The 24981-nt window shown below is 44.7% G+C and overlaps 1 protein-coding gene across 1 annotated transcript; it reads right to left on the reverse strand.

Annotated features, from left to right (window-relative positions):
- Positions 1 to 4901: 4901 nt before the first annotated feature.
- Positions 4902 to 8105, reverse strand: SMIM32 (small integral membrane protein 32). Its single transcript, XM_027747702.2, has one exon. It carries the CDS (start codon positions 6930 to 6932, stop codon positions 6612 to 6614), a length of 321 nt encoding a protein of 106 aa, XP_027603503.1. The 5' UTR covers positions 6933 to 8105; the 3' UTR covers positions 4902 to 6611.
- Positions 8106 to 24981: the final 16876 nt, after the last annotated feature.

Raw genomic sequence — 24981 nt, forward strand, 5'->3', positions numbered from 1 at the left:
AACAGCCTTTCATTGAAATGAAACTCAATCTCATGAAACTCAAGGACTTATAACAATAAAGTATAAATTTAGGAGCAGTTCAGTGAGCCGTGTATTGGCTTATTTTTTAAGATTGAGGGGAAGAAAACTTTTCCCTTGTTTGTCAGGATACTGCAGAAACAGAGGTTGAAAAGTGATTAGGGGTTTGCATTTATTAAATCTCTTTGTTTTGGCAGGATGAGTACAAAACCACTGAATCCCAATTCCACAGTGACAGATGGTTTGTTTAGTATAAAACTGAAATGAAAGTGTTGGTACAACTTCAGCTGGTCTGGGCTTCCTGCTTTGGGATTTAATTTGCCCACCTGCAGTAATACTCTCAAATTCTTTCATATTCTCAATAATGAGCTTTTTTCCTCTGAACATGAGGATCCAATCACTCAGGTAATAATTTATTTTCTTAATTTCTCTCTTGATGCTGTTTTGTATCAGTATCCCCTGTACTGTTTTGATGAATTTGCTTCCAAAACAATGATTGCCATGTAAAGTCCCCAGATTTCCTGGGACAGTATAACCTGAATAACAGACTAATTTGTGAGCAAGATCTGAAAATAAGTCTTGCAGTGGCTTGTTGGCTTTCCAGCAGCTCTATATGGACTTTAATCAATAGCTTTCTATACAAGTAAAAAGCAAGGAAACAAAAACCCTTGGTTATTAAAAGTTTTAAGTCGCTGTTTTATAGAAATGAAGAGGTTTTTGCTAATCTTGCTGGGGAATGTAGAGGTTTAGTAGCAACTCTGTGAGCAGCAAAAGTAACCTCTGAAATTCTTCATTCATGGGTTTTTTTTCAGAGGAAAAAAAAAGCTTTTGGGTGAAACAGCCCTTTTCCACCCCCTCTCTGACCTACACTGTTAAATGAGGCAGAGGCTACTTCTGCTCATAAAAAAAGCAGATATCCCCCTGGCATTTAAAGTAATTGAACATTGGATGTTCTGTACCCTGTGCCAAGAGTCATCTTCCTTTCTTGTCCTGGAGTGCTTCCTTCTCTGATTTCCCAGGAGATCCTACTCCTCTGGGAAAACAGCTTCACAGAGATTAGGAAAATTTGGGAAATTCCTTTTACTACAGATGCTCTGGTCAGAGGCCGCTGGTGATGGGAGGGTGAAGTCAGTGCTCTAAGTCAGCCTTTTTCCAAAGGCCTCTCCCAAACTATGCACTTGGTGTGGAAATCCTGGTTCCATTTAACATGCCAAATCCAGCCTTTTGGCCTGGGTGATTTTAGGGCTTGTGTTTCAGACACTGCCAGCATTAAAAAAACCATTGGACTGCACTCAGTGATGGTGCTGGCTCTGCTTTCCCTCGGAATCCGAAATCTCTGGGCTTCCCCTTGTGCTGTGGGAACAGCAGAAGTCAAACCAGACTCTGTGCCAGCCATTTGTCATGGGTAGGCTGAAACAGGCAGTCTGGCTTTTTCTTTGTCCCCTAGTTCTATATTTAGCAGGATTTTCCTCTAAAAACAGCCTGAGAGGTCTCCAAAGTCCATCCACATTGTCAAAGGACTAGATCACAAAATACTGAATAAGAGGCCTCCAGCTGATGGAATTCCAGTGGTACATTCCCATGAAAAGAGGAAGGAAACCTTAATAAAAGACAGTCAAACCTGTGCAATACCCATGACAGGTGCTTCAGGGTTTTACAATTTCCAAGTGGTTTCATCAGGTCCTTTTTGAATATCCTGTTGTTCTTACCTGCCTTATGGGGCCACAGGTTCAAGTATTTCTCTAAGCAACATTCTGCACCTCTGGTTGAGTCCAAATCCAAGGGAAGCTCTGGTTTGGGATTCTCTTAATCCTCCTGTTCTCTAATCCTGAAGGTAAGTCTGCAGTTCCATCAGCTGGTAAAAGTGGTTGTAGGGCAGGGGGGCGGTGCATTAAAAACAAACACTGCAGCCACTGGCAGCACAGAACGTTGGAGTTCCAAAAATCCCACCCAGTCTAAAAGTTTCATTCCAAACATCTGGAGGTGGGAAATCTATCCCAGCAGAGAGGCCTTGCCAGGTAAGATAAATATATGTATTTTTCAGTGCTACCCCAAGTTTGTGCTGGAGTGATCATCACCTGCTTTCCTAAGGATGGCAAGGAGCCACATCCCGGCAGTGTCCCGAGTGGGACGGTCACACCTGATCCAGGACAAGCAGTTGCTCTCGGCCAATCCCACAGTGAGTGGTTCTGGGGGGACATCTCTGTTAAAAATACTGAAAGTCGTCACTTTAGTGTGAGAAACGAAGACACAAATCTATAGAAAATCATATAAACAGCGTATTAAATTCTCTTTTATCCAGAATTTTGATTGCTAGCCACAGTGTTTTCCTTAAATGTACATGGCTGGGAAGGGTGGGTCATCTCCATTCTGTGTTCCTGCTCCTTGCAGGGCTCCTCCTTTTTCCCATAAGACATAGAAAAAAAACCCCCAAACTCTTTAAATTAGCAGCTCTTTTGTCCCAAGGCCAGTTTTATTTTGTTCTCTATAAACACCTTTTATCCCCATTCTCTTTTTGAGAAATAACCGTGACAGAAGCGATTTCCAGGACTAAATAACAAGTGCTTTGTAATTCAGCCACTCCTGCAAAGTCTCATTTTCTGAAGGGTTTTAGGTGGAGAATCTGCTGTCAGCAAACTCCTGAGCCTCTCCAGACAGCTTCGAGCTGTGTGGGTGACTTCAACTTCAGACACAAAATAGACAAAATGGGCTCTTTTCTGTACAAGCCAAATGGAGACCAGTTTTTCTGAGATTTGAGGTGTCTGGTGGACAGTCTCACTCACAGATTTTTATAGAAAAAATTCTCCTTAAGTTTCCTATAAGAAATTAGAGGTAAATACAGTATATTAAACATGAGAGTGCAAGCTTAGGAGTGAACAGGTTGTGTCCATGAAGATAATTCACCAGTGGTACTTTATGCACTGCCTGGGCAGGGGCTCAGCCCTGCAGGGAGGAATTTGGTGCTACCTGGAGGGCAAAAATGAGGGAAAGAGGAAGAAAACAACTTGCAAAGATGTGACTGTAATTTGCTGTGTGGGAGACTTTATGGATTAACGTATTGAAACCAAACCTCTCTGCTTGTACCTGTAGTTTCTGGAAGAAACAACCTCTTAAAGACAAATGTGCTGTGAACACAAACCAGATCTCTCTTCCTTTCCTCTTCTCAGTCTGATCTATCTGCCAGCATTTAAAATGTTTCAAATATCAGGTAGATAAAGCTCCTGGCTCCCTAAAGGTGTAGGAGAACAGGCCCATGGGCAGAGCATGGAGGGCACTGTGCCTTGGCACAGCAGAACTGAGCCCCTTGCCCAGCACATCCACTGGGATCAGGTCTGGCCATGCTATGCTGATGTGGAATATTTAGCTTTTAGGATTTATTCTTTTGCCTTACTGTGCAGTTTGACTGACTTGTGAGTCCTCCAGGTGAGTCCTTTCCAGGCATCATGTGATGATCCTGTGGTGTGGGGTGTAAAAAAACCCCCTCAGCTCTTGGTTTTTGTTTGGGGGAAAGGGAAGTGCAGGAGGAAAAATGCCAATAGAGAAGCCCAGCTAGAATAGGAAATGTGAGAAGATGGGTCTTGCTGGGTCCCCAAAGTGTTAACAAACCTAGTATTCAGGCAGAGCAATGGGATGAGTGAGCTCCTGGTTATGGGATTCTCTCTCAGAGGAGCATTGTGCTGGTGGCTTCTCCTTGGTTACTCAGTGCCAGTGCTGCACTGGATGGATCCAAAACCATCCATGGACTAAGAGATTAGAGCCAACAGAATGAAATATAAGGATATTAATAATCCATTGGCATGGTGGCATCAGATGCAAAAGATCTTAGTGCTTCCAGGTGGAAGTGATGGGTTGTTTCCCTGGCCAGGAGGAGAGTTAGGACCTTATTTACCAGGCAGGTCTTGACTCAGCAGAGCACTGGGTATTTTAAGTGTGCTGATGCTCCTCAAAGTGTTACAGGAGCTGCTCAGCTTTTGAAAGCAAAGCAAGTCATCAAGAGTTTCTCTGAACTGGGGCCAGCCTGCCCTGTGTCCCAAATTTCTGCTGCTTTACTCATCCCTCCTGTTTCGGTGTGTTACCCACCTCTGGGCTGCCCTGAGGAGAAGCCACCAGGAGGAGGGAGGGCTGTGAACGTGGAGAGGCTCTTTGGGAAGGCACTTGGAGAAAGTGGGATTTGCTAAAAGACCCTGGGAATGGTGTGGTTGTGTCAGGAGCAGGGTGTGACTGGCAGAAGGGATGGAGAATCCACGTGGGACCCCGTGGGTGTCCTGCACTTCATGAACCAGCCCCAGCAAGGGAAGGAATCCCTCTGGGTTCCTCTGGTGTGCTGGGGGTTGGAAATGGGGGGTTATTTTTGGTCAGCTTGAATTCTGAGCCTGGTGAAGCAGAATTTGTCACGTGTTTTCTATATGTGTGTTTCCCACATTGGTTAAAAGTTGTGGCTGCCCCATCCCTGGGAGTGTTCAAGGCCAGGTTGGAGCAACCTGGTGTAGTGGAAGGTGGGGTGAGATGGTCTCTAAGGTCCCTTCCAACCCAAACCATTCTGGGATTCTCTGATTCTGAATGTCATTAATAGAATTTCTTCTACAATAGAAATAATTCTGGATATTGATGAGAGCAGCACAGAGAGCATAAAAGCTTTCCCAGAAAACCAGCTAACACTCTCAGTACGACAGGTTCTTCTGGAGTATTGCTCCAGTCAGACTGTGGAGAAAAATGGGATTATTCCAGAGTTATTTTTGAACATTTAAATAAAGGGTGCAACACAACATGTGCTCTGTCAGGTTCTGAGGCTTTTGCCAGCAGAAATTCTTAGCCCTACCTCGTTTATGGCTGAGAGCTGAAAACAAGCTGTTGTTGCTTAAAAATAAATAAGAAATGCCTGATTTGATAAAACTTGATTTATTCAAAAAGGGCTGAGAGAAACACACTTGAATTTATTCTTGCTTTCTACATTAGAGCAACTGCCCGGAATTACACCAGTTAAATTTGATTCAGAGGAAATATTGGCCACCTGTAAAGGAATAAAATATTAAAACCTGTTATTTAGTAGTTTAACTTGAGCAAAATAAACCATGGTAACCAAGACAATGACATGGAACTCTTATTAACTGTGCAATTTCTGTGTAAAAAAAAAAGCTTGCAGACTCCTGTATATACACATTTTGTCTCTGTGCTTGAGTGCAGGCCTTATGAGTGTGTAATTGCATTGTAAAATCTCCTCTTCTGGATGAAATAAGTTATGTACATATACATATATACACACACAGCTCCTCTGTTGCACTCTGCAGGTTAAGACTGTATTTAGGGACACAGCATCTTATACCATTTGAACCCCATTCCACTGACAGATGGAATATACCCCAAACTGGAGCTAAATTAGAGTTTAGGACTCGTTGTTTCTGAATAGCTGCAATTCTGTTGTGTTTTGAGCCAAAAAAAAAAAAAAAGGGAAAAAAAAGAAAAGCCCTTAGCCCACTGTTTGTGGGAATTACAGATGCTGTTCTGGGGTTCATGCAGCTTGACCTGGAATTGTGCTGTAACTGCAGGTTTACAAGGAATCAGCCTCTATAAAACAGCGTGTCAGCTGCCAGGGTTAAGCAGAAGCTTTTAGAACAAAATCAGGTTTTTAATAATTTAAAAATGGTGGTGTTGAATCAGGCTGTTGCCATATTGATAACTCATGCTTCTAATTTATATAAAGAACAAGGAGTGGGGATACTGTGCAGTAAAGCAAATATCCCTCTAAAGCTGTGGTTTATGGCTTTCAGAAGTTCTCTACTTGGTGTGCTGAACTCAGAGCACTCTGCTCTCCCCTTTCATTAGTTTGCATGGTACTAATGATATTCATTTTCCCTCCCCACTTCTCCCCATCCTGATTATTTTGGTTTCATGCCGTGGCAAACGATTTCCTTTGTAGCTTATGAGAGTTGAAAACAAATTCCTTAAGTATTAAGTGTTTCACACAACTGGTAACTTAAAACCCGATGGATGATGCATTCAGACATCGAAAACACCCTTAACAGAATAACAATCAAAAGTCTAAATAAACGTTTTTCATTTTCTCCCCCTGCCTGGCAGGCCTCCCACGGCATCACCATGCAGCTCCAGCAGCAGTTGGGAGAAATGAGTCTGGAAAGTAAACTCATCTCCTCAGCGTGGGGCTGGGAGGTAAATCCACTCTGTTTGTTCCATTTGACGCTGTAGTTTCATAAACACGGGGAACAAGCTCCACCAGATGCCCAAATCAGAGATTGTTGTTAATACAATTATCCTTGTATGGCCACTGAATGGGTGGATGATGACATTTGCATACATATAGAGCTTAATCTGGAATCACGGGGCAGTTTTTTTTTTGGTTTTTTTTTTTTTTTTTTTTTTTGTTTTTTTTTTTTTTTTTTGCCCAAAACCGTATAAGTTTGCTAAAGCATTCTCTGCATAACAGAGCTTTTTATTTACAGCTACTTGGATTGGCAGACAGCTTATTTTTCAGCCGTGCCCTCCTCTGCCGGGGGTCACATCCGTTCGCTGGCACATGGCACTGACTCCTCGTGTCACAGCGAGCGCGGTGCCCGCTCCTGCCGGGCTGGGAGGTGTCAGACAGCTTGTGTCCTCCACGGGCTCCTCGCTTCCCTGAGCGATCTGTCGTAAGGAAGAGTGGCAAAGAAAGAATTTTTCAGCTGGCAGTTGATGAAGAGCACAATGAATGTCACGGTCAAGAGCAGAAAGAAAAACAGAATGATGTAAGTCACCAGGTCTGGCTTATTTATTTCCCCTTCTTTCAACGCCCTGGCTGTCGACATGTAAAGAGCAGAGGAGCTCACGGGTCTCGGGGTGCTGCCCAGGTAGGGAGTATTGGTCTGAATGATTAGATGAGCTTCAGTGGCACTGGTTGAATTTAGCAATTCACTATACATGTTCTTGCTTAAATTTCCTCCACGGCAGAAGTAAAGCAGGAGGGCAAACGCAGTCAGCCTTTGGCATGGGAAAGAAATAATGGTCCTGCTTGCAAAAGGCTGCAAACCGGCCACATGTTGTCTAAAAGCAAATTAATTCACTTGCACGCCTCGGTGGCTTTCTTTGAAATCTTCTTGGCTCATATTTACAGCATTCATCCACAAATACGAATCAAAAATCATACAGGTACCTCGTGTCCTGGCCCTGGTTCCCCCAGCACGCCTCCTTTGGGGGGGAGAGGCACTGGCTCATCTGCTGGTCAGCCGGGACGTGCTGGGAGCGCTGGGAATCTGCTGGGAGCCCCTGGGATGTGCTGGGAGCCCTTGGGATGTGCTGGGAGCCCCGTGCCACTGCTCCACCTGCATGGGGCTGGGGAGAGCCTCTTCCAGCAGAGGAGCCCCGGCTCGGGCTGGCAGCTCTCACTGTCCGTGCAGGGGAGGCACGACGGCTTTCCAGCTGATTTTCGGGAGCGGGATGCTCATAAATCCAGGGTTAAATGGCATCTGCGGGGAGAGGCAGCTGCCGCCTTGAGATCCTGCTGGATTTGCCGTCGCAGTTCCTGCCTCGGGAGGCTCCGTGCTGCTGAAATCCCGGCGCTGGGAAGCATTAGTTGACTTTCTTAATCCCGGAGCCGGCGGGAAGAGGCTGAGCTTTCTACTTCAGCTTTCCAGGCACTCCTTTCAATTGCTCTGAGAAAAAGAAATTTAAAAATAGTAATAATAATAATTGAGCGATGTCCCTTTGTTCAGAAAAAAAAAAGAAACACCAAAAAAAGCCTCCCTGGGAATGGGAGAGGGTCAGTTCTTTGGGAAGCTCCTCTGTGCCCTCGGCTCAGCCCAGCTCCGAGGTGGGAGCGTGCAGGGCTCTGTCCAACATGACTTTCCCCCCTCCAGGAGCTCCAGCGCAGCGTCGCTTCCCTCCGTGGGAAGGGGAGAAGTGCGTGGTGGTGCCGACCAGCTCCGCAGCCCGTGGTGCATCTGGCAGTGACACGATGCTAAAAAGGAAGAGATCTTCGGATAAATTCCCGTGAGTGCCTGAGGCTCTGGCTGGAGGTTTTGAGCTGGGGGAGGGTAGCAGAGAACGGGACAAAAAGAAGAAAATTGCCTCAAAACCTTCCTTTCTTCCTCAGACCTTTATTATTAAAATCTAGAGTAATCAATGTCTTCTTTTTTTGTTTCCCCTCCTTCTCCACGATCCCCAGCACCCTCTCCAGCCTGACAATTACCATGTTAATTCTTTTTTTTTTTTTTTCCAGCAAATTGCTTTATGCTGCTATTAACTGCTGGCTGCTTGCCAGCTCCTCTCACATCTCCCATGCATCAGATAAGCGCCGTTAATACTTTTATTTTAACTGCATTGCAACTTGAAAAAGGGGAGCTGGAGGCAAGAGGAGCGAGGGAAAGAGGAAAAACTGGGCAGAGGAAAGGGTGAAACACCATCTCCAACCCCACAGTGTGGAGGCTGATCCCAGCAAACACTAAAGCTGCTTAGGATGAGCTATTGCAGCCAACAGCCCCAGTGGTTTAACATTTCACTTAATGTAATAAAAGTTTCTGCCGGGAGAGAGGGGGAATGAAGAGAAATCTTCTGGTCACTTAGATTTGAATCAAATCAAGTCAAATCCCTGCCACACCTTCTGAGGCCCTGGCCAGTGTGTTCCTCATCTCCTGCCGAGCTCCAGGTGCTCCAGGTAAAGCCCTTGTGCCTCCAGCAGCTCTGCTGGGGTGGTTGGAAGCTGTCACATCTCTGTCATAACCCTGTTCATATCCTCCTGCATCCACCCTCAGGAAAACCATTACCTACCTGTTTATCTCCAAGTCCTGGGGACCTTTCAATTCACAAGATTTTACTCTAAGGAAGGTTTTCCTGATTTTTGTTTCTCTCTCTCTCTTTCCCCCCTTTTTTCAGCCCAAGTGCTCTAATTCTTCCAGGATGGAAGGGGGAGCTTTTCCTGCCTTTACCCAGTGCTCCTCCTGGGGACACATCTCCTGCCTGCAGAGCCACAGTAGTTACTCTTATTTACTCTGTGTGGGTTCAAAGAACAGGATACCCAGGCAGGCAGCCATGGGGGCTGGAAAAATCAACAGAGCCATAAAAAAGCTAATAGAGTTTGCAACTGTCATGTTGCAATGTCTGCTTTCATGTCTCCTTGAAGTAAGAGAGTCTATGAGCAGCAGCACCACAAGGCTGGGTGTCTTCCCAGCACCATCCCATCTTCAGCTCTCTCCTCCCTGAACTGTTTCTTGAGCATAACCAAACTCTGCATCCTTTTTTATTTATGTCCTTTATTGTTTTTATTAGCCTGTAGGGAAAAAAAGGAAACCAGAAGGCATTTGGGGCTGAATCCTACAAATAGTGTGGGTGGTCTTAATTTGCAGGTTCTCTGCAAATGTTACCAACTCTGTAACAGGGGGTAAAATACTACGAAGATGCACATGAATGTCATAGTCAGTGGTGTGTTTTGTCCCTGCACAGAAATGTGTGGTTTTTGGCAGTCCCAGGGTGCTCCACTCGATGGCTCGGAGTCAAACTGGGCAGAGGTGGAGAAGGAAGGGCTCTGCCCGGGGCTCCTTGGCACCATTCACCTCCCTCCCACGCCTGTGGGGAGCGTTCCCCTGAGCTGTTGGAGGTGTCCCTGCAGGTGGGTGACACAGTCACGAGTATGGGACGGGTTCCTGGCTAATGGGAGAGGGCAAAGGGGCTGTTTGCTCTGCCAGGGCAGTGCCTATAGACACGGGGTGCCCCTCTGACACTCCTCTTCCCACCCCTCCTCACAGGCGGGTTGCTCACAGAACCAGAATCTTTAGGTTTCCCTTTTGCTCCTCCCAAGTGGTATCCCTCGTTCTGCCCCAGATTTCTGCCCCAAAGATACAGTGGTTCAGCTCCAGGGCCAGCACTGCAAATTGAGGATTGTTGCTGATGGTCCTGGTCCAGACGCCCGACGTGGGGATAAATCCTCTGGGTGTTTTCCAGGCGCCTCGTGTGCAGCCAGGGAGCTCTGGGAGCACAGAACTCCTCCTGCTTTTTTGGCTGCCTGGCTGGCACTCACATAGAAACTGATGGGAAGCCTTGGGAGGAAATCAGATGTGTTTTCTGCAGCACTGTATCCAGGCTTAATCTCAAAACAGCTAAATTGCCATAAATAACACCTTAATTGCAAAAATAAGAGCTGATCCTTTCCCTTTGTTCTCCTTAATTTGGAAGAACATTTAAAGTCTTCTGTTCCTTGTAATTTTTCCTCATTAACTTATTTCTTATTTAGTAGTTTTGTTGTTGTCATTCCTTGTTTTCTTTTTTTAAATTCTTTCCCAAGGCTTGTTTTGGGACTTAATGGGCTTGTTTTGTTGGATTTTATGTGCACTGGCAGTAGCACTGTGAGGACAAACACAGAGCCTCTGACACTGGCTGGAGTTTAATGATAATAAACCTTGGAGTGTTGCAACTTCCTGGAGTGTTGGGAAGCTGGATCAGTGGGGTGGCATCTCAGGGACAATCCTGGGGCTGGAAAGGCTTCTGCTTCTGCAAACCCTGGACAATCCAGGGTTTGTCTTCTGCCTCTCTGGGTTTGTCTTCTCTCAGCTGCATTCAAGGCCAGGAACTTTTGTCTCAGCTATGTTGGACCTTAAGGAGTTTATTGATGGTTGTGGTGATTCAGTGGCAGTCCTGGTTCAGTCATAGTGTGAAATAAATAATGACACAAACTGTACAGAGAAAGGAGGGAGAGCAGAGCTGTGACCCTCAGCCCCATCTGCTGTCACTCTCTGGCCTGGCAGGATGATCATATTTGCTTAAAATCCTTCAGCCACCATCAAACCTGACATGAACCGGGAGTTGCTCTGTGTTCCTGCACTCTGTGAAAGGCAGGAGCCTTTCCCCATTCCAGGCTGGTAAATAATGCATGATCCCTCTCTCCTACGCTTACACAACCCCCACCACGATAAATATCAACCCAGGGAAATGAAAGTGCAAAGAAACATTATCTTTCTCAGTAATGCAACCATTTACAATCTGTGTTACGATCCTCCTGCTCTGCAGAGTGAGCAGCAGTCAGGGGGATGTTTCTATTAGCACACCAGAATGCAACAAATCACGGGCTGGAACTTTCCAGTGCCGCATAAAAGCAGCTTAAAACCTTATAAAGGAAAGAAAATGAAGATAATATACAGGGGTTATTTCCTCTTTTTAATCACTCCAAAGGAAAATACTTATTTCCAGGTGCCTGAGATTCAGTTATTAAGGGCCGTACTTTGAAGTGCAGGGCCATAAAATTTAACACCAGACACCTAATGTGGGGATCTTGCCTTTGGTGCTTAAATGTGGGGCAGGATGCCTGAAGAAATTGGCTCAAGTGCAGAGAAGTCTTGAAAATGTTTTGTTTCAGAAGAGCTTGCGTGTGCTGTTTAAAACTAACTCCTACCATTAGGTTTCTTGGGACATGTTTGCACCAGCTGAAGCAGGAGCATTGAGGAAGTTTCCAGAGAAGTCTGAGGCAGTGGGGTTGGAACTAGATGGTCTTAAGGTCCCTTCCAACCCCAAACATCCTATGATTCTATAACAGGGAGCTTGTGTGTGTTTGATCAGTGCTGTGTCCAAATCCTTTGTTCTTCTCTCAGTGCTGAGGAAAGTCGTGATTCATCGAGGAATGTTCCATTGCAGGATGGGGAACAAGCATCCCACACCTCCTGCCATCCCAGTGAGCTTTACCACTGCTCAAGTGGACGTAGGGAAATGACTCTGGCTGGTTTTGGGAGCATCCCAGGCCCCCTGCCCTGCCATCCCTGCTCCAGCACACTGGGCAGCTCCACGCAGCTTCCAAGGGGTTTTGCAGGGAGAGGAGCTTCACCCATAGGGAAAAGGCCTTGTGTGGAGTCATGTGGATTCCCTCTGTCCTGACAAAATCTCTCATTTTGCCTTTCCAGCAGCTTTCCTGGTGTGTACAGAAGGCAAAGCACAACCTGATGGTTTAATGCAGCTGGGAGTGTGTGGGTGGGCCCCCAGTGATGCTCCAGGGGAGGCAGCTTCAGCACACCCACACATGGAGAACATGAGCAGGAGGGTGTTTGGGAAGGGAAAGGAAAAGGTGTAATTGTAGAGAATGGTTGTCTTTGGTACCTCCTTTACACTTAAACTGATTTCTAGTCACACAACCCTGATTTGTGAACTGAGCTGGGAGCAAAAGGGGACACGGATGCTGTGCTGGGCTCTGTGGCAGGAGAAAGGCTTCACCCACCCCCAGGGGTGTGTCAGCTCTTGGACAGACACGTTCTGTGCTCTGAGGGCTGCCTGCATGTGTCGGCTCAGGACTGTTAGTCCTGTCCCTGTTTCTGGCCCAGCCTGTTGCTCTCCAGGGAGGTGTGTCCAAGGACAGGTCTGTGCATTAACCAGGCTGTGTGTGCTGTTCACAGTGTCTGTGTTCCCACTGTTTAACCCCAGTTGTTGGGGGTTGAATTTGAATTAAGAAAAGAAAGGATGAAGTGTTCCAGCTCACTATGAGGTTTCAGTCTTGAATACATTTTGCTTTTGGTGCCAGCAGTCCCTTACCAACTTGCAACATGAATAAAAGGCAATGTCTGTCCTGTCCTGAACAGACTCTCTGGGGTTCAGAAGCGGATTTGGGAAGGCTGTGAAAAACTGTGCTTTTCATTTGCCTCCTATTCATGTCTCTTCTCAAAGGGAATGAAGTGAGTTTGTCTCCAGGCTGCTGCACAAAACCCATCCCACCTGCATGTGTAGCCCTCTTCCTGTTTCACTGGTGTGCTGTAAAACTTCATGTTTAACCAGAGTATTGGCTTCATTGCAGGGAATTCAGAACAGAAGGAGCCTGGGGGTCCCTGTCATCTTTTGAAGTGTTGAACTCTCAGGTAGGAACCCCTTGGTACTGCCCTCCTTCTCCCCACCTTAACTTTGCTGGTGTTTGGGATGAGCCAAGGATTGCTCGTGAAGCTTCACAGGGTTCTTTTATTGTCAGTCTTTTATTGTCAGTTATTTAGGGCTTCTTGCTTGTCCAACTCACCTGTCTGGTGTCAGAAATTTTCCTCCCCCCTTGCTGGACTCTGGGAATGGTCTGTCAGTGGTGGGAAGTCGTGGCTGTGTCTGTCAGACAGCAGATGACAGGCTGGGGAGATGGGATTCCTCTTGCTTCTCTGGTTATCGATTTTTGCTTCATTTTTCTCAGGGCTGGCATTAATTGTAAGTTTTGAGGGTGATCAACACAAAGCAATAAGGTGAGTTATTAAACCAGGGTGATCCCCTGGAAATTTCTTTCATAGCCCAGGGGTGCTCCTGCCTCCTTGCAGACCTGGGTATCTCTGATCATGTTCTGAGCAACAAGATGTTTATCCTGCAACCTCCTTCTTGGTTTGAAAAACAGATCTGATAATATTTCCTTACCCTGCAGGGATCCAGAGGATTAATTAGGGGAGGTGGCAAGATGCTCTGATGTGCTTAAAAAATTAAAAAAAAAAAAAAAAAGACTAAAGAACCATCTAAAACAGGGTGGAAGAGGGAGATGAAACCTGGGAGCGATGGAGCTGAAATCTTAATAAGGCATTGACACTCTCTGGACAGTTGAACCTTCATCCATTGAAGTGCCAGTCTCTCAGAGTGACTGGCTACTGCATCAAAATATATTTCCACCTATGACTGTGACAAAAATTAGAGGAAAATTGAACATAGTGTTCCCCAGCAGGGCCAGGGAACTGGGGAGTTTAATTGTTTGTGTGCTGCTTGATAAAGAAAAAGCAGTTTTGTGATTTCTAATTTGATATTCAGAACAGTCTGACTTGACAGATCACGTTGTTTGTTTTTAACTCAAAGGTCTTTTGTGTGTTAAGGTAAAAACCTTCTCTAAAACACACAGAGCATCTCTGGAAGCAGGTGGTCTGCCCACAGCAGGGGATGGTCAGTCCTCAGCAAAGCCAAAGTTTCCATCAGCTGAACTCTTGTTTTTCTCATTAACTGAAGTAAGACATCTGTAAGATGGCAGAACAAAAGAATTTGTTTCTTTCTTTTTTTTTCTTTATTAAATCCTCAATTGAGAAAAGCGACATCATCCCTGTTTTTCTGCTCTCCAAAATCACCTGCAGGTGCACAAGGATGGGGTAAAGTTGCCGTTTCTGTTCTTACAGCAGAGCTCATCTGAAAGATTTTCACTGTTCACCGAAGATATTCACCCAAAAATGGAGGAAAAAGGCTCCTAGACCTGTACATCAGATTTTTGTCTGGTTATTCCTTGTTCTGTGGCGGAGTCTGAATCCTGGAGAAGAATTTGACATATATTATCAGCACTCTATATTTTGGATCCATTTAATTACATAAGTGACAACACCACATCCCTGCCTGGAGCAGACCCAGCCTTGAGCCAGGTGAAATCAGTCCATTTTTCTGGTGATCCAGATTTCTGAGTCTTCTCCCCACAAAACCAGGAGCACCCTCTCCTTGTTTCTGTAGGAGGTTGCTGGTCAGACCTTTGTGGAAAACCAGAAGAAGGGAGAAAGTCCAGGGAGAGATGGGAAAAGAGATCCATGCGTGGCAAGCCTGGCTGGAATGTCTGCCAGAGGGGAATCCACTCTTCCTCATCTCCTTGGTTGGCAAAGCTTAACCTTGAGAGTCTCCTTCATCCTCTTCAGTAGCTCCGACAGCTCCGTGTCCTTGGCTCTCACTGCCTGAGAGATAATTGTAATTAGTGTTAATCAAGGCAAGTGTCCTCCCACAGTTGTCACATGGGATGGGAGTGCAGCCTCCTGGAGCAGCCCTTGCTCTGGGAAGCCTTGGAGAAGTGCTCCATCATAGGGTTTTGGCTCATCCATGAGCACGTGGCCGTGGATTCTCACTGGGCACCCCCGGGGAAGCTGCAAAATGCCCTTGGCAAAGATGGTCTGAGACTTGTGCTTGTTGAATCTACCTGGGAAGAAAATCCATCAGCACGTGACAAAGGTAATTTTAATAACCTAAAATCTTGTTGCTCATGGAGCAGCTGCTCTTCCATGGAGCAAACAAATCGGTTTTAATTTCGTTGCCACGACTTCATGGAAAAAAACTTGGAAAACCCAGTACCAGCTAGAGAAACAACATCATATTTTGTACATCTGTACCAGTGCTCATAAAAGGCAAAATGCGTGAAACAGAAAGAGAATAGAAATATTTGCAACTAATTTGCCCCCTTAGTAAAGTAAAACTTCAGCTGACTTTTAACTTTGCAGAGGAAAGCCGGGTTAGCAAATGATGGTTCTTTTGAGATAATGGAAGATGATGTTACTCAGTCGTGTTCCTTGCCTAGATGGAGGCAAATATATCCCTGCTGTATTTTAATTAGTTCCCAACCTATGCTGCTGAGGAGTACAGTACAGAATTGTTATTAAAATTCATGCTTTACGATCAGAACAGTTCTGAGAACAGCAAAGTAAAGAGCTTTAAACTTTGGTTAATAGTGGAATTATCTAATTCCTGCTATCACTTAATCCATTGCTAAGTTTTTAAGTAGAAAGGTGGTGATCATTAAGTGAAATTGTTGCATTAAGATCGTAAAGAAAAAGGCTGTGATCCTTCTCAAAGGTTACATCAGGCCAGCCATTAATTATGAATGCTCATTAATTATAATGGATTTTCTGCCACAAAATCCCTTTAAACTGAACTTTTGAATGGAATTTCAGTAGGGCAAGTGTGACAAATACGGGAGGATTGCCCCTTTTAACAGGCTAGGGCTTTCTCTCTGGTGGAATCTGCATTGAAACTAAAGCAAAATGACTAATGAAGTTAAGAAACTCATTCTTCAGAAGATCAAAGTCATAAAATTCTGTTAATTCCCTTTGAGACAAGGCTATCAATTATAGCAAAGAGATTTTCCCCTGTATCTTTTTGTTGCATTTTAAAACTCCCTAATTGTTCCCCAAGACAATCTTCCTCTGTGTTTTGCTGTAAACTAATTTGCTGAAGTGTCAGGAACCTAAAAAATGTATCTCTGGGATAAAACCCTGTCATATATTCTTCTTATGAACTGAAGTAACACCCTATTCCTCCTCAATAGAACCCAGCACAGGCTGTTTGGTTTGACAGAGAGTTCTGCTGGCATCCAGTTACGCAAGATCCACGTTCATAGAAAGAGGGGGATAAATTTGGTATTTTTGTTCAGCCTTTAAACTTCTCCTCCTCTCCAAGCTGCCTCCATCTTCTCTTCTTGTGGTTCAGGCCTCTTTGCTGATTTTTTATGGGGTAAAATTTCAGCTGAATGTGTTAAAATCACCCTTCCCAAGTGTATTTTTGTGTCCCCATCCAGTTTTGGGAAGCCCTGGAAAGGAGGGAGTGCCAGAGACATTTAACCACATGGTTGCAATACAACTAAATTTGGCTGGAGTTTTTATCTCCTTTCAACTGCAGATTTTAACTCCTCCAGTGCCAGGTTATTCCTAGACCTGCTGCCAGCCCTTTTCACTGTCTTGAGCTGCATTTGGCTCCAATATCCCAGATCTGTGGGGTCCCCACTCTGGAGCCTAGAAAGGGCTCATCTCTTCAGTTACTGAAGTATTTTTTTACCTTCGATATTTTAGAAAAAAAAAAATAAATCATAGGATGAAATTTTCCATCAATATTTTTTAATGGTTATTTAGAGAATGAAGTGTTTGGACATGCTTGAAAATACTGCTGGGCACCTCTTTGCATGTGTAGGTGCCTAAATATCTGAGAAAAGCAGCCATCTGGTGTCTCTGGACTTGGATCCTCAGAAAACATGGAGGCTACTGAAACAAAGAGAATTTAGGCACATGCATTTCTTTTGATGATTTGCTCAACTCTTAATGCCTCTGTCTCTAATGTGTAGAGGAAGAATTCACAAAAGGCTTTGAAAGGCTCTGATGCCTTTGTACTATGTGTCTTACAGATAATGTTATGGAAAATTAGCAGGAAAACCCATATGTTTTATACAAGTACTCTGCCCTCCACTTTCAGCATCCCTTAGAGCTCTTACTTTATAAAATAAATAATTCCCTACCTGGTGCCTAAATGGCATTGCTGATTACTTCAAAGTCAATTAATTTCTGAAATAATTTTGAGCTGCCTCAAATTGCTTCTCCTCTTTAAATATTTATTTCCTTCCATCCTTTTTTTGAGTAGAATTTCAGATTTGGACTTTTAATTTCCGTGAAACTCCTGGGTTGGCTGTAAGGGAGGATTTGGCCTCAGCATGTGGAATACAAACCATTCTGGTGTTGGAAATCCTGATTTGTGCACCCCTTATCCTGGTGCAAAGGACAGAAGCTTTATATTTTCTGGACTGTGCATGGTGTCAGTGCTGCAAAGCAACACAAAATCCTGTCATTCAGAGCAGGAGACCTTATTTTGCCAGATTTTGGAGGAAGTTGTCCCTGAGATCCAGGTAACTCCCAGTGGGTGGCTGCCAGCAGCGTTTTGGGGTTCTGTGTGTTTGGTCACTACATTAAATGGACACTGAGAAATGCTGGCAGAAAAACACCCCCACACCCAGAATTTGTTCCAGCATCTACAGGGGAAAGTGTGGGATAGGGAATCAAAAAATTTCTATTAATTTGAATGCTGAATCTTTAAATATAGGGCAATGTCTTGATTCTGAATCTGTTACATGACTTTCTTCCTGCAGTGTTGACAGTCTTTAATGCCAAAATTAATGAGATCCTCATTGATGCTGAGCCAATTCCCTGACTTGCACGTTGTCAATCAGGTAGAAATCCAAAATCACCCACTCCCTAAACCATTTCATGTCTCTAACCCCATCAGGAGCACATGACACATCTTGTGGATCATGTAGAATAAAATCAGATATTCTCTCCTTTTCACTCTGATGGGGAAAAAAAAAAGCCCCACAGTTCTCAACTGTGTAATAGTTTCCTATAAAATAAATTACTTTATCTGTCTGAATACTGTCACACTTCTGTTCTCCAGTGATCTACTTCTCCCATCTGTGTGCATAACTGTAATCTTCCCTACACCTACTCTATGTATGCTCAAGTGTCAAAATCCAGCCTCAATCATTCCTGTCATTAGTCTCTTGTTCCTGGTGGGATAACGGGCAAAACACCTCAGCTCCTCAGGCTTCTTGGCATGATTTCTGGGCTCACCGTGCAGAGTTTACATGAGCCATCAGAAACACGACGTGGCTGAGTTTTGGGTTGGTTTTTGTCACCTGAAGTTTTCCCCCTGTGAGCCGACAGGGTGTTTTCCTTGCTGAGTGTCTCGTTTCCATCCTGACTGACGCTGCAGGGAAGCGTAACTTCGGGAGACATCCACATTCCCCAATCCTCTGAAAGTTGACTCGCTGTTTCTTATTGAGTAATTCTCCGTGACTCATCCTTTGTTCCCCGATACAATTTTCCTCACTCATTGGCAGAGCATTGTTCAGACAATTGAGCTCACTCAAATCCCCATCTTTTGTAGCGAGGCGGTGCAATCACTTCCCTCTTCCACTGAGCCCTTGCAGGAACAATGAGGTGACCCATAAGTTACCACGATCTTGTTTGCCTTAAAATACAGATTATCCTTGGCTAAACAAAATAACTGCAGGCAAAAAAAAAAAAAAAAAAAAAAAAAAAAAAAAAAAGAAACCCTCTTGGAAGCTCTGCATCTTCGTGGTTTGACGTGACAACGTGCCTCTCCTGCTGAGCCGTGACCTACTTTGCTCACAAAATGCTCTCATTACCTTCCCCCAAGCGTGAGGCTGTGGGAGCCTCAGGAATTCTGCACCTCGGGACCCGCGGTGTCAGTCACTCACTAACAGCCCTGCGATGGTTTCCTTGTGAATCAGAGTGTCAGGGATGCTCTGCTTGTCCTGTCTCATGTAAATAACCCCTCTTCTCCTACAGCTCTTTGTATCACTCCTTGTCTCTGCTCCAGATTCCAGGCTGCCTTCAGCATCCAGCCCTCAAATTCACAGCTGGGTAAATTTTGCCTTCTCGTGAGAGATTTTGATAATTTTTGGACTGATTTATGTGTCAGCTCAATTAAAATGTTTTGCTCTGGTAGTTCAAAACATCCCACTCTCTCTCTCTTTTTTTTTTTTTTTCTTCTTTCCTTTTTTATTATTTAAAAGGAATCCTTTTTCTCTGCCCAATCTATTATGTGCATCAAAACTTGGTAGGATGCCTGCTCTTGGGGAAAGAGGAAACAAGAGTTTAAGCATCAACAGCTGTGGGAATGACCCACAACATATGGAACATTTGGTGATTATCCAGTCTATATTGTGTAAGGCATAAAATCATGCAGTTCTACTAAAACATGTAAGTAGAGAGGAGGAAAATGATGGCAAATGACTGGTTGCAAAGATGAAGATCCTTAACTGCATGTTCATATTTTCTGGATCTTTAACAAACGCCTAAAAATTTGCTTGTTGAATTCGAGTTTGTTCCACAGCAGAGACTTGGCTTTGAAGGGTGTTTATTGATAAAAGAGGAGATGTTTTCATCATAAATATTCACAGCTGAGAGTGATTTGCAAACGTGTGAGTGCAGGGATTGGCTGTCAGAGGAAGCCTGTGCTGGGATTTCTGTGCTCCTGTTGGAGTCAGGAGACAGAAGGGTGAGCTGTGGACTTTCCAAACTCTCCCACCCTCCCTGCGTGGTGTTGGATGTCCAAATGAGGCAGGTATTTATTCTTCCAGAGGGGTGAAGTCGTCAGAGCTGAGGGAACTTACAGCAGGGAGATGTGTAGAGTTATGAACTGAAGAGGTCTCAGCAACAAAGAATTAGGTCGGTCTGTCCTACCAGTGATGGGTGTTGGGTTGGACACTACAGTGCAGGGAGTGGGATGGGACAAGTGTGCAGAAGATTTAACATGGACCTGTTTCCACTCTCACAATTTTGGTGAGGATTTCTATTCTTTAAAGAACCTGAAGGTTTCTTGACCTGTCTTAGAAACCTGCTCTGCAGCCACAAACACGTGTTCCAATTCTCATGACTCACATGACTTGAGTTCATCCACCAGGTTGTGCATTTGCAGCTCACAAAAGCCTTGAAAGGTCCCTTCTAACCCAAAGCATTCTATGTAATGCTTGTATTGTAGTTAAATAAGATGTGTACAGAAGTGAAGGTGTTTTTAGACCCTGTGTTTCACAACACAGCCCAAATGGTGAATCCTGGAGTGTTCTGCTCCAATAAAGCACAGCCTCCTGTGTCTGAAATGATTAGAAGTCAATAATTCTCAAACTCTTTACTTAGTACTTGTGAATTCATTTTGTGTTATGCTTTTTGCCTGCTTGTGGTATTGCTGTACTGGGATTTACAGAACTCATCCTTGTGCAGAGAAAGAAGCTGTCTGGGCTGTGTCTTCTAGGAATAAAAGGCTGTACTTGGGTTAATACATATTTTATTATTCACAGTTGCAAACATTCTCCTGCTGAAGCTCAGCAGCTGTGCTTTCTGAAATTAATGCCTGAATCAATGATGAAAATTGTCTTTCAAATTATGAGGAAAAACACCTAACCCAGCACTGCCCTTCCCCAAGGAACCCCCAAACAACTGCAAGGGGTGGGAGACAGTGTAGGAGGAGGAGGGTGTGTGGGAGGTGAGGAACTTCTTCCCATCGTCATCCAGGGCCATATTGACCTTCAAGAAAAATCGTTCCTCCAGCAGCCAGTAAAAACAAAAAAAATCATTTGCATCAAAAACTTTGGGCTTAGATAAAAGGTTTTAGTTGCTCTTTAAAAAAAAGATATGTGAAATTACCTCTCAAAATGCTGTGGATTTGCTTTTCAGGGATACAATTTTGATTCTATTGAATTTTTTGACATATGGTTATGTAAAGCATCTAAGAGCAAACTATCCATTTACACCTTTCAGAAGGCAGTGACTTGAGGAGTTAATGTGGGATTATTTTTAGTGTGTATTCAAGTTTATTCATGCTGAAAGGTGGTACTTATCTTTTGTAATTTTAGAGTAGCTATTTGAATAAAAACATGAGTGTAGTTCTATTTTAACTGTCATGTGACATCTGGGAGCTGGTTCAAACCTCTCCCTCTTGGCGAGGTGAAAATCTCAGCACCTTTTTTCTTTCCAACATCTCAAGGGTACACACAGTACCCGTGCATGTGTTTGGACCTATGTAAATGCATCAAATATGAGTAATCTCCTCTGCACTGAGAAAATATTATACCAGAAACAACAAAAGCATCCATTGGCCAGAAAAAAGTGCAATTTTCGGTGTTCTTTGTAGGAAAAAGCTTGTTGAAGTTAAATTACCCCTTTGAGTACAAATATTCCATGTTAAACTGTCACTAGAGACACTGTTAGATAAAAATCTGTGGCTGATGTTTTCCCTAGAGCCGGGTAAATATTTCTCTTAGCCAACTAACTGAGCCCTTTTTCAAGTTCAGAGATGATCTGTGCAGAGGTTGCAAGTTTCTCATGTTTTGGGGTCACTCTTTTATATAAACCTTCTGCTGCTTCTTCTCTCTAAAGGAACAGTGAAAAACAAGGGCTCTGCGAATTTAGTGTGGCATTTTGGTGGAAGGAGTTTAAGTGTTTGCCCAAGAGGACGTGCAGGGCTTGGGCTGGGACAGGGCTGAGGCAAAGGCAGAAAGGTCAGCAAAATGTTATTTTGGCAAAATTTTATTTGTTCCAAGTTTGATTTACAGGAAGGGGAATATAAAGCTCTTCCTTAGAAATAGCTGTGGGTCTGACACACGGGAGAGCTTTGCAGTAAAAACACTAATTGAGTCACGATGATAATGAGTTATGCAATGCCAAGGGATCCTTGCTGCCTTTGTGGTATTCAAGATAATCTGGGTTGCTCCTATCCATTGATAGGTCTGTGCTGTACCATCTTGCAGAAGATAATATATAGAAATATTCACAGAATAATGCCTTTCATAGTCTCTTTCACAAGCAAACACACCATGAAAGTATTTGTATTACTGGGTTTGTTGACAATGATGTTCGAAGAGTCATTTTATGGTGTATTTCTTCTCCTGATCTATATTTCTATTCAGTGCATTTTGAAAGTATTTTGCAGCTCTGAGTCCTAATGAACCAGCCCTGGATGTGCCTGTTTCCTTGATGAAAAGCTCTCCAAACTCTCACACAGCACTGGGCAGTTGATGGCACGGAGCTCTGTCCATCAGTGCAGAGCAGATTCCTGGCACTGCCTCAGGATGGGACCGACTCACAGGAGCAAGAGAGAGTGTTTGACTCTCCCCTCACAGCAGGGAACTGTAACAGCCCTGTTGCTGTGGGATCACACTGTTTTGGTTGTGTTTTGGTGTTGGAGCAGCCACGGCAGAACTGGGGGCTCTGACGGAGGAGGTTGGACCCCACGACTGCCTGGCTCCTTCCTAAGGGCTGTACCCACCTCCCAGTGGGATCCCAGTCCCTACACGTGCCTTGAGGTCTTCCCAGCACATGGTCTGACCCCCAGCAGAGTGGGTGTCTCCTTCAGCATTCCTAAAACCTGAAACATCCCTCAATTCCAGCTGGGATATCCAGGCTGAACCCACTGCTGGCTGCAGTTTTGGTGGCAGGGCAGAGAGGAGCTTTGGATTTTGCTTGTATGTGCTGCTGATTTTCACACTGAGAGTGTAAATCTTCTCCTAATCCTTTGCCTGAATGGAATATTCCCATGTTGCTCTGTATTGTGCCTGTCTTCCTCAGGAAGGTGTCAGTGCCATCCCTCCTGCCCCTTCACTGTCCAAAGGTGCCATTTCATCCTCAAGCAGAAAGTTTGAACAAAAGGGTTCCTTATCCTGCAGCCTCTGTCACTCAGCCCAGTGGTTTGTATACACCAAGAGCCAGAGAAAGATCCCAGTAATCTGAGTACCTGCACCTTTCATCCCTCCTTGAGGGCATGTCTTCTCCTTTCCAGCCATCCCATCCCATCCCATCCCATCCCATCCCATCCCATCCCATCCCATCCCATCCCATCCCATCCCACCCCGTGTACCCACCTGTGTCCTTGCCGAGAGCCCATTCCTGACCTGCTGTGCTGCCACTTGATTCCCAGCAGGGACAGCAGAGCTCAGCACCAGCCAGAGCATTATTATTTACCCCTGGGCCCTCCTTATTTTGTTAATCTGTTCACTGCCTTAGTAAATGATGAATTGGGGCAATCTCCTCTCTTCCCTTCCCACCTGCATCCTTCCTTTCCCTCAAGGGCTGCGTCGCTGCTCCTGCATCACCACTCACAAGAACTGCTCTGCTCCCACTGCTGGGCTCTGCAGTCAGTTCTTCTGCATTTCTGAGGCAGAGTTTTGAGTGGAATTGCTCAAATCTGGAGAAACACCCACCTGAATCAGCCCTGTTTGTTCCCTGGTGTTTTATTCTTTTGTTCGACTTATCTTTAAATCTGTTTGGTGACAAGTGACGTGGTGAGACGGGTCCAAAAAGCCAATATCAATGTGTCCCCAGCTGCAGCCCTGTTGCAGCATGTGAATTATGCACACACTGCGAAACAGGCCCCCACTGGCCCCTCTGCTCCTTGCTGCTGGCAATTTTCAGTCTATCAGCAGTGAAAGCAAGGCAGGAGCTTGTGCCTGACCCTGTTACAAAAGTCTTAATACAAAAATTCATGTTTTTATCCTGTGTGGGCTCCAAGGACATGGCACTTGGCAGGAGCTGCTGGCAGCAGGTGGATGGCAGCTCTGGAGCCTTGGAGAGCTGTGTTGCTTTGTTTTTGAGCTTCAAGAAAGCAGGAGAACAGCCCAACTTCTGCTTTTGCAGTGAGAAGGATAGGAAGTTCCTGGCAGCGCCTGGATGTTTCTAAATTGATTCTTACTCCCTCTGCCTTTTAAGTCTCATGTAAAATAAATTGGTATAACTTGTTTGTGAATTAACATAAGGTGGCTTTAGAGATATGAAAGGCCTTTGCCAGGCTTAATCCATTTACAGCTTGTGAGCAAATAATTTAATTAGTGGGAAATAGTTATACTAAGTGCATGCAAAGACTGTTAGCCAGGATCTTACTCCAAGCTGTGGCAGCCCTGGAGAGCCTGGAGTGGCCTGATACAGGCTGAAAGCCCATGATGGGTGATGGGTTGGATCCTTCCTTGGATACTTTCACTCCTCTATGAAAAACCCAAACACCTGAGAAGTTTTAGGGCAAACAGAACTGATGGTTTTATTCACATGCCTCCTTGGCAAACTAATTAAAATGAGGAAAAAAACCCAGCTCTCCTTTTTGTTTTTTTTAATCTCTGTATCTGGCTTTATTTGTACAATCCATCAGGAGGTATCTCACCACCGACATTATTTAAGCTGAAACGGGAGACTCGCTATGAGTCTTAAAAATTCACAAGATAAACAGATTTTGACATTTCATTTGTTGTAGCCGGTGAAAGAATAAATCACCGAGCAAACACCACGCAGAAAACAGTTAAGCAAAGAAGAAATCAGCGTTCTTTCTATGGGAACTTAAACCAGGACCATATATTTTGCGTGCTGTGTTTATTTTTGTGCTGGCTGAGATGAAGTGTGCAGTTTGTATTGTTTGCTCAGGGAATAATTTAAGCAGAGCTAAGAACGGAGCATCTGTCGGTCAGTAAACAACGTAAGATATTTTTTATTAAACACAGCCCAGCCCTCCCCCTTTGCATCCCCTTTGCTGCTGAGAACAGGAATTATGTCCAGGAGAAGGCCCAGGCTGAGCTGTGCAGGGAGAAATGGCTGCTTTGTTTTGGAGCTGAGCAGGCACCGGAATGATTTGCGCTGTGAGGAGGAGAAATGAGGGGTAGAGCAAACACAGCTGGGCTCCAGAAAAAGTAATGAATGTCAAATAAGCCAATGCCTGAGGTACCATCCTCCAGAAGAAAGCAGGAGTGGGATTGGGCTGGCTGGATAATAGGTTTTCCATCGGTTTACTCGGGCTCGTCGCTTGGCTGAGCTGATGTTGGTGCAAAAAGGACAATCACATTCAGAGATCTGCCCTCACCTGCTGAAATCCAGGAATGGCCAGTGCAAAGGTGTGGGAAAAGGTATTCCCTAGGGGGAACACATGGGCAACACTCAGGAAACACAGCTGGATGTGCTATCAAAGGGCAGTTTGGGGCTGTTGGGACTTCAC

Source organism: Pipra filicauda, unplaced genomic scaffold, assembly GCF_003945595.2.
Source record: "Pipra filicauda isolate LSUMZ 115617 unplaced genomic scaffold, ASM394559v2 scaffold381_size687511_pilon, whole genome shotgun sequence".
Lineage (NCBI taxonomy): Eukaryota > Metazoa > Chordata > Aves > Passeriformes > Pipridae > Pipra > Pipra filicauda.

What these genes read in the sequence shown, in the direction of transcription:
- SMIM32 (XM_027747702.2), bottom strand. Translation starts at nt 6,932, where the DNA reads ATGTATAGTGAATTGCTAAATTCAACCAGTGCCACTGAAGCTCATCTA.